The sequence below is a fragment of the Vidua chalybeata genome, chromosome 14 (genome assembly GCF_026979565.1).
Source record: "Vidua chalybeata isolate OUT-0048 chromosome 14, bVidCha1 merged haplotype, whole genome shotgun sequence".
In the NCBI taxonomy this organism is placed as follows: domain Eukaryota; kingdom Metazoa; phylum Chordata; class Aves; order Passeriformes; family Viduidae; genus Vidua; species Vidua chalybeata.
Window position 1 is genome coordinate 11,154,160 of NC_071543.1, and position 9,531 is coordinate 11,163,690.

General features: G+C 43.2%; 1 protein-coding gene across 1 annotated transcript; it reads right to left on the reverse strand.

Moving 5' to 3' along the window:
- Positions 1 to 1,624: 1,624 nt before the first annotated feature.
- Positions 1,625 to 9,272, reverse strand: ESX1 (ESX homeobox 1). Its single transcript, XM_053956107.1, has 5 exons — positions 9,173 to 9,272; positions 8,853 to 9,066; positions 8,729 to 8,774; positions 3,932 to 4,218; positions 1,625 to 3,034 (listed from the first exon to the last, which is right to left on the reverse strand). The coding sequence occupies exons 1-5, from the start codon at positions 9,270 to 9,272 to the stop codon at positions 2,809 to 2,811; spliced, it is 873 nt and encodes a 290-aa protein (XP_053812082.1). The 3' UTR covers positions 1,625 to 2,808.
- Between the last annotated feature and the right edge of the window lie 259 nt (positions 9,273 to 9,531).

A 9,531-nucleotide genomic window follows, 5' to 3' on the forward strand; every position in this document is an offset into this window, starting at 1 on the left:
GAGATGACAGCTTCTCCTTAACCAGGAACAAAACAGGCAATGCACTTACCTTTGCTATTCTGCCATGTGTCAAATTGGGCACAGCAGCTTGAAGCTGCAGAGCCATGCAGAAGTGTACACCAAAGGAGACAGTCCTGGCCTCAGTGTGACACTGGGAAGAGTTCACAGCTGGCAGGGGAGTGGAGCCCAGCAGGCTGTGGTCTCAGTAGGAGAGGAGAATGTCTTGGAGAAGCATGCCCTCTTGTAAGGAGAATCAGGACAGAGCAACACCCAAACTAGCAAGGCTTTGGGAACCAGCCCTGCTGTCCAACCCTGCAGTTCCCATGCTGGTGCTGAAAGTGGCTCAGTGTGCTGGGTGGAGGTAGCAGCTCCCAGCTCTGGCAGGAGCTGTCATGCTCATGGGAGAAGTTACTTGCTTCTGTGTGTTGCTGTCCCTGAAATTATTTCTAACCATAACTATTGGAAAAGCTTTGTTGATAGATAAATGTTATCTCTGATGTAACGGCTGAAATTTAGCTTGTGAATTTGATTCCCCTGTCCCTGAGTGAGATATTTGTGGCCCTCTGGTCAGTGATGAAGATTTTGGTGATAACACAGGACCTGTTTCATGCAATGTATTACATTAGCCTTCAGCTCTTATTTTTCACATGCTGCTTCTGGTGAACTTGTCTACAAATATAATTTTGCAAAAATACCCAGGTTTTATTATTATTGCAGAGTTCTTTTCTTAATGACTTATGGCAAATGCAGGACAGTTTCTGCTACTTTAAATGAAACAGTGAGTCTCCTTTCCTGCAGAACCTCTCTGCATTGCAAGAGAGAGACACTTGTGGCAAGGAAAGATACCACAGAAGCTTGTACAGAACAGGAGTTGTGTAATGACAGTTTTCAAGCCATTAACCTACTTAAGAAGTTTATTTGGAACAAACTCAACACTTGAGTGGATACCGTGCTGTGCTGCCAGTTGGCAGCCTGGGCCATGCAAGTGGACTGGTGGAAGCAAATAGCTGTTGTGGAAGAAACACACTCAAACTTTGTGTGAGAGGTCCTGCTCACTTCCCTTCCGCAGTCTCCTGCTGCTTCACACACAGTGCAGCCCTGCTGTAACTCGAGTAGGGAGCTGGCTTTTCCTAACAGCTGAAATACCACCACCTTCTCCTGTCTGTGCTACCAATGAGGTCTATGAACCCAAACAGAAATACTTCCATTCTTGTGGAAAGTGATGAGTATTTATCTTTGACCCAGCAAACTTCCTTCTCTGTCTTGGAGCTAAGTGCAAGCTCGATGCAGTCTCCAGAAGCAGCAGTGATGTAGCTGGAGCTCTGCACATCAAACTCTAGCTGAGAACTCAACTGTGTAGTCTTAAGAGTAGGTCTAGAGCTGCCTTGAGAAAGAAATTCTAAAATATACAAAATCTTTTCAGTGTAAATGTGTTTGAGGACAGTTCTGAGAAAACAGGCAGCATCAGTGGAGGAGTTCCATGCTGTCCCATCAACCACAGGAACAGTTTGCTTGGACCTCTGCTACAGGTGTGGGAAGGGTGATCTCCATGTGCAGCCAACTATTGGGCTTTCTTTTGTTGCTGTGAAGCAAAAATTAGCACTTATATAACTCTGCCATTTGCACAGTGTTGTGTTTGTTTAATGAGTCCTCACAACAGCCCTGTGAGGTAGGCCAGTGAGCTGCAAAAGGAGCATACGATGACCTGTCCTCGCTTTTCACGACAGCACCAGGAGGATACCACGTATCCTCACTTTACACTAAAGCATCAGACCCGTGGAGAGTTGTTCTCAGTCCCGTGTCCTGGATGGGGAAGTTCAGCAAAGACTTTAAAAGGACCTGTCATGGAGTCCAGGATTGTGATGGACTGTAGACTCCTGCTCAGTAAGGCCTCTGTTTTCAGTCATTTCAACATTGGTCCAAGGAAGAATTTAACACTTCACATTGAGTACTCATTTAAATTCTGGAACTACTCAAGGCATGAAATGTCTCAAAATATCCAAGTAATTTGTTAACTTACTGGTCTGGTAAGGTGTGCCAGACATCTTGCTAAAAGTATTCAGCAACCTCATATTTACAGCTATAAGCTACTGATTGACATGTATATACATACACAGAGAACTACAGACAATTTACTGCACACTGCTAACCTCCTTTCACAGGATACAGTTCATGTACAGAGGTTAAACTTTCTTAGTTAAGACATTGCCACCTTGAACATAAAGCAAACTTTTTAAAAATTTGAAACAAGGTACTCTTTACACAAACCTAGTTCTGAATCAAAAGCCCATACTGAAAATAGTCCCAATCTTGTTCCTGCTAAGTTTGTCTAGAATGCAATATTTCATTGGCATTTGCACTTCAACATGAAGCATGGTCTCCAAGTTAATAACTGTGTACTGATTCTCAAGTACTGCATGTAAGAGTTCCTCCTGAGAAGTTAAGAATTGCTTAGAAAAGTGGTTATTCGTACAAAGAATTTCGAGCCTTTGAACTAGCTTCTGGTGAGTTCAGTGATTTCAAATCTTCAGATATGTGTTAGCCTGATTTACACAGATGAGATGGTTCCTGCTTCTGTTTCTGCAGTGCAAGAAATGATACAAGCCAATTCACTGCCTGATTTCATGTTGTAATGAAGGAAAACAATATTTAGCAGGTTTATTTCCTTTCAGTCTGTTCCTGAAGCTGCAGGAAATACAGCTCTGTGTGTGTGTGTTTTCTTTTTTTAAATGTGTCTCTCTAATGAGAGCTACTTATTGGAGAAGGCTTTCACTTTCCCCTCTGTGGCTGTAGTCTGTGGGAGAGCTCCTAACAAAGTTCTTTGTTAGTGTTTGTAAGACTGGAGATGAGGTTTAATTGAGGGATTTGTGCTGAATGTTCTTTGGCTTTGAGTCTTAGTGCTGCAATGCTTGACGTTTTCCTTTCAACTGCTGCTGGATCAGTGAAGGCAGTGAGAACAGGGTCTGACGGGGGTCCAGGAGCTTTCATTAGTACTGAAGCTGTTGTCATGAGAGGATTTAAAGCATTGAGAAACCTGTATTTGAAAGAAGTCAATATTCCAAATTAAGAATTGTTTTGGAGAACAAATACAGAGTTGCAGCTTCCCCCCACCAAAGTATTAGGGAAAAAAAGAAAAAGTTCCAAATTTTTCAATTTCTTCAATGTACATTCTTTTAGCTTTATTTTGCAGTATAATGTCTTGCCCTTAAAAAAAAAAAAAAAAAAACAAAAAAAAACAAGCAGAAAATCCCACCCTAAATAAAAAAATAAAACACTTTTAAATAAAATGAGCAAGAGATGATCAGACATGGCATGCAGATATCTAAACCAGCAATCATTTGCTTAACCCCTCATGCTAAATCCTTTCTAAACAAACCTTGGATGCTGTAGATCAGCCTGTTCTGTGACAGCAATAAACCACCTCATAAAAAGACCAATTTATATAGCTGTTTATGCAGACAATTTGTTCAGATCAATTGATGCCATGTGAAAAGCATTTGTTTGTCTATTAATGTAAGATACAAGTTCTAATTTCAGCAAGAGTGCTATCTTCTATTTTTTTATATATTTGTATATACTTACATATATAATGTATTTGCATATTTTATATGTAATGTATTTATAATTGAGAGAGAGTGAGAGAGAAGGATGGAGCTGCAGCCACACAGGTCACAGCAGTCTGTATGAAGACTAGAGTTCAGTGAGACCAAAATCGCAGTAAGTATGCACAATTTGTCTTCAAAAAGCAATTATACAATTAAGATGTTATTAGCATGACTTAAACCCAAATCTTGCTGTTCCTAATCAAGTGCTCCTACACAGGAACTAAGCCATTTTAGTAAGTTTATTGAAAACATGCGAGTAGCAAAATAATATAAAAGCAGCATTTTTAACAGTTTTGAAATTTAGAAAAAAGAAAATTATTCTATACCTTCCAAAATGTGGATTTAATATAGGATTTCTGAAGAGAGAAGTCCAGGTAAGACTGCTGAGGCCAAATGGCCCTAAGGTTGAAGGACTAAAAGCTGGGGACATGGATGGCACAGCCAATGTTGAAAGAGGCATTGACCTCCATGTGTGATCTAGGAGGGGAGAATGACTCAGTGGAACATCCAAAAATAGACCAAGTGGGTGCGTTAAGGAGATTCCCGGAACAGTCCCCAGAATTTCATGTTTTTCACGTTTCCTCCACTTTGCCCTTCTGTTTTGGAACCAGACCTTCAATAAGAAATTATAAAGGCATTAGTTGAATTTACTCTGCAGTTTGTCTTACCAGATACTACAGCACATACTGATATGGATGGTAAAATAATTACTGTTAAACCAAACCCCACTTCCTTAATATAAAAGATCTTTTCATAAAGGCCTAAGTGGGTTTATTACAAAATAAATCACTTTTAAATATTTTAAATTTGGCTACTCTCAGACTGAAGAGTCACATATGTTTTAAAGCTGTTGTCATATATTAACCTATCACCTGAAATGCAAGAACAATTATTAAAAATGATCATTCTTCCTTTCATAACTTATTTATTGAAAGTTAAATTTCAACAAAGCCATTCAAGAGGTGGCAATTATAATACAGGACAAAAACTGTTTCCCAAAAGTTTTAAATAGTATCTACAGCGTTTAAAAATCAGGTTTTGAGGGACCCAGCTTGCTTTACCTCAGCCATGCCCTATGACCATTTCCAGCAGTGTAACTTACCTTCAGGTGCTTGAATGTCACGAAGTGTGTTTGGGAGAAATGCCCTGCACACACTGGGATGCTGATCCCCAAACAAGGCTGCAACACGCCCCAGCCTTGCTGTCCCGAGCCTGATGTTGTTTCTCTCTGTCAATTGACAGAGACACAATTGACTCTCTCAAAGCACTTGTTCTGGGGTTCTCAGGATCCAGCTGAAGAAATACTGCGCTAGTCCTTTCATTTCATGCAGTATATTTACACTGGAAAGCTGCTGTTCTCCTGGCAGAGGGATTTACACCCCTCAGGTTAAGTGTGCAACACAGAACTGTCTTGCTCACAGGCAGTCGGCTGAGGGAGGTGCACTCAGCAGAAAATCAGAACATCAAAATTTTGAAGTTGGTACTTGAAATTCTTGAGTGGCAAGACTCAAGAATTCTTCAGCTTTTCCCCCAGCAACCATCAGCTTTCAATAGTCAGATGTCTTACAAAGGAATATCTGAACCTGTGAAATGCCAGGCAGCTATGCCTGCATGGCAGTGAGGACTGGATACTCCATCAGTCTTAGTCCAAGACAGGGGTCTGGTAAGGAAAACTAAATTACTGAGATCAGATGACTTTAAATCCCTGTTAACCAGTAATTCCAAGTATTTGTAAGTGGAGCTTACCTAAGATTTCACAGGAGAAGACCATCAACTCAAAGGTTTTAGTGTTTTCTATGAAAAATATCCTGTTGAAAAGGCAATAAATGTCTCATACTAAGACATGCAGATAGACCTTTCCTAAAAAGGATAAATACTGCAAGGATGTTCATGTCCTTACTAAATCTTAGCACTGTTCTTCAATCTGTTCTTCATAAAGAAGCCTAACACAAAATTAAATGTCTGCTTTTCTGCTTTCTCTGTCCTAAAGCAAATCCACTCAGTGACCACTTGATCACTCAGACATGCACTTTGACTACAAAATATTTTTTTTTAATGTTACAGGTAACTTTGAGCTTAATCCCCAAATGTGATAATCTCTCAGATTTTGTATTTCTCAAACTAGAAGGAAATACCAGCACAGATATCTAATAATTACCATTAGAAAAAAGCTGGTTTTCCATTCCTTATTGGTACAAACCCATCAGTTCAAGTGGTAACAGGAGTAGACCAATGCCTCATACCTTAGACTGACATGACAAACAGCTTTCAAAATTTACTGCACACATTAACATTCAGATTAATCATCTTGAACCATTTGTTAAGCAATTTTCCTTTGCTTCCAATAAAAGGCTTAACTTGCCTTTATTCTATTTTCAGACACTTCTGAAGTGACAAGCTAACCATAACAGAAACTGCTATACCAGTCTTAAGATTTTTATGACTGTAATATCAATGACAAAATACTGTAGAAAAAAGTATTACTTAATACTCAAAAATGAGTTTTAAACCATCAAGTTTTGAATTGCATGCTAAATGTTACCCAGATTATATTTGCAATTACTAGCATCATGCATATCTGACAAGAGATTCAGGTCTTTTATAAAGGAAAATGTAAGCATGTAAAGTTTGATTGCTTTCTTGCTGTAATTTTCTGTAAAAATGTATCCTATTTAATTGATGTAATACCTAATGATACTAGAAAGATACATAGATGTGCATAACTGCATCGTGTTTCTGCTGTAAGTGAATAAGAGGATTGCAATGAGAAAATATGACAAGGATTTCTTGATCAATTATATCTGTAAGCCAATATTTTAAAACTGATGAAGTTTATGGCAATGAAATACCCATGAAACCTTTTACCCCTCACGTTAAACAAGATAAAAGATTCCTTTACCTTTTTCTTTTTTTCTTGCAATCCTAACAATATGAATAATGAGAAACATGAGTGGCAACAACAGATGCAAATGCTATTGAAGAGTAATCCCAACATGGGTCCAGGTTATGAAAAGGTTTTGCAGACTCTCTGACTACCTCTTTCCCAAGGTAAGGAATCTTATTGGGAAGGAATTCTCCTTTATTCTATAAAAGTAAATAAGGGGGGTGTTGGATGAGGGAAATCTCTTTGAAATTATGATGGAATGAGCATATATTCATGCCATTTTTTTCTTATTTGTTCATTTTCATGTAAGACTCAAAAGGCCAGAGGAGGAACAATGCAGTGGCTGGTACCCATTTCAGCTGGTTTCTCCCCAGAGAAGCAAACCTCCATTTGTAAAATACATTGAGATTAAGAAATGGTCTGACTGCATTGGGTAAGATTAATTTCTTGAGTTTACACTTGACTAAGTAAAGAGATGCCACTTTCCATGTCAGCTGATTTAGCCAGGTACCATGGGAGAGGATTGCAAGTCTTCATTTCACACAGGATGCCTTATAGAGCAGCTATGAGCGTGGCCATGGGTGGAATGTATTTGGTAATTATGGTAGTTTAAGTACAGTACATCACTGTTATTCCTACACATCCCGTTCCCTCCAGGCTGAGCCCAGTTTCCCACAGGGCAGGAACTGGGGCTTGGCTCTGTGCACTGCAAGCTCACACTAAACAACTGTGCTGACTCTGTGCTCCATGCTCAGGAGACTTGTGTTAAGATCTAACAGATTAAGGAGGCAGAGAGGTACCAGGAACAGCTCTTTGCTGTTCCTTCCATCCACTGGGGATGCATCAGCTCTGTTATTTTTCTTGTTAATTCCTTTTTGGCTCCATCAAACACAAACTTTTCATTTTTTTTCCTAGATGAGTCATTAGGAGATGAGTTCCTCTTTGCCGTGTGCCCTTGCACCATTCCTTCACAGGGTCTATAAAATATGTACCCCACAAAGGGAATTTGACAGTTAAAGTAACAACTTTTCACCCATGTCTTTTTTGTTGTTAGATGCTATGTGCAATTGTCAGAGACTGGGGCATGTCAGTGACTTGGGGATTTTTGTCATTGTTGATGTTAGGAAGAGTGGAGGATACATAATTTCCCCAAAGTCCACAAAAGAGAGCTAAAAAGCTAATCTAGGTGCTTTTTGAGTCAATTATAAAGTACCATTCCTACTTCTAACGCCTTTTTTTTTGGGATGGTGCATATTAAAATGAAAAGCTAAAAAAGTTACAGTTTTACAGACCGGAACTGTGGTGTGAACCATCGCAGATCCAATGATTGGAGTAATGACAAAGTGTACAAACAAGGATCTGGCATTAACAGTATCAAAGCTATGCAATAGTAAGCAGGACTGTCACACTGAGCAGCTGCACCAGTTCTCAGTCTTTCATAAGCAGGCACATACCCAGAGTTGTGCTGGAACAGTCAATAGCTGATCTACAGCACAAGCCAAATTTAGTACAATTGTCATTTGCAGGTTATAAATACTTGAAAGCCTTCACACCTTTCGAAAAAACTTTTTTTTTTCCCCTGTAATTTCTGTATAAAAAGGGGATTTCTAGGTTATCAAGAGATGAATCTAAAGAAAAGGGTTTTTAAGGGATATTGTTAAGCAGGAGTGCAGAGAGTCAGGAAAAGTTACTAAGAGTCGTTTGTAGTTTAAGCAAACTGCAGGTGACAAGGGATTAGTGTCTGTCTAAGTATGCTGAAGTTCTACAGGCATTGCTGCAATCACAGCCCAGCTGGGCATAAAATCCTCCTGGACAGGACCTGACTGTCATACATGAATGCCAAATTCATCTTTCATTTGTTTTAACCGGTCATTTAGAAGCGTTTTAGTTTTATTGAGCTAAGTTAGACCAAGAGAAGGACGTTAACTCTGCAGTGTCAGTAAATGACTTGAATGCCCCACAGAACCCCTCATTTTCTAATTTATCCTTTTTAATTCCTGCCTTTCGACCCATGAAGGGGGGCAGCACAAGCGGGAGTGAGGCGCAGCATGGGAATGTCCCTGACCCGCCGCTTCCCCGCCACGGAGGTAACGCGCCCCTTCCTCCGTCCCTTCAGCACCACCCGCCGCGGACAGGACGCGTGCCCGGCACCGCCGCTGTTCGTTCGCGCCCGGCTGAACCAAAGGGAAAACGCGCTGTGTTCAACCCTCTGTTGCCCCTCGTCCCCCCCGGCACTCACCTGCACCCGGGCTTCCGTCAGATCAAGGCGCAGGGCCAGCTCCTCTCTGCGGGAAGAACACTCAGTTAGAGCCGGAGCTTGCCCGCCGCCCCGGCGCGGCCGCGCCCGCCCCTCCCGCCGCTACCTGGTGAACACGTCGGGGTAGTGGGACTTGCAGAAGGCGCGCTCCAGCTCCTCCAGCTGGAACGTGCTGAACGTGGTGCGGTACCGCCGCTGCTTCCTCTTCACCGGGCCCGGTGCCTCGGAGCCGGGCGGGCGCTCCTCACGCTCCTCCGCCTGCTGCTCCTCCGCGGGGCTGCGCGCTCGGCCGGGCCGCGGCGTCTGCGCGCGTTCCGCGCCTGCGGGAGACAACCGCGGAGTTACTGGGGCGGGCGGGCGTGGAGCGGCCCCGCCGCCCCTCACCGGGCCACCTCTCATCGTGCCGCCTTCCCCGCCGCCCCTCACCGTGCCGGCCCGCGGCGGGGCCCCGGCCCAGGATGCTGTCGATGAAGTAGGAGGTGAGGAGGTGCAGGGCCGGCGGGGCGGCGGGGGCCGCGCTCTGCATGGCTGCGGGCAGAGCCCCCGCGCCGCGCCGCGCTGCGTTTTATGGGCGCGGGCAGCGCCCGGCTCCGCGCCCCGGCATTAGCATTTCATTAGCGCGTGGCGTCAGGGCCGGGGGTGGGACGCGCCGTGCCCCGCTCGCCGGGCCTCCTCCCCCGGGCGGGCACAGAGAGCCGCCCCATCGGGGCTGCCCTGCGGCCGTTCACCGCCCTGGGGCCGTGCCGCCCGCTCGCTCCGCTCCCGCAGGCCGGCCGTAACTTTTT

Excerpts from the sequence above, each read along its gene's own strand:
- ESX1 (XM_053956107.1), bottom strand. The coding sequence starts at position 9,272 with ATGCAGAGCGCGGCCCCCGCCGCCCCGCCGGCCCTGCACCTCCTCACC. Across the intron at positions 8,775-8,852 it reads TACCCCGACGTGTTCACCAG|AGAGGAGCTGGCCCTGCGCC; the intron begins GTAGCGGCGGGA and ends TTCTTCCCGCAG. Across the intron at positions 4,219-8,728 it reads TGACGGAAGCCCGGGTGCAG|GTCTGGTTCCAAAACAGAAG; the intron begins GTGAGTGCCGGG and ends TTCTTATTGAAG.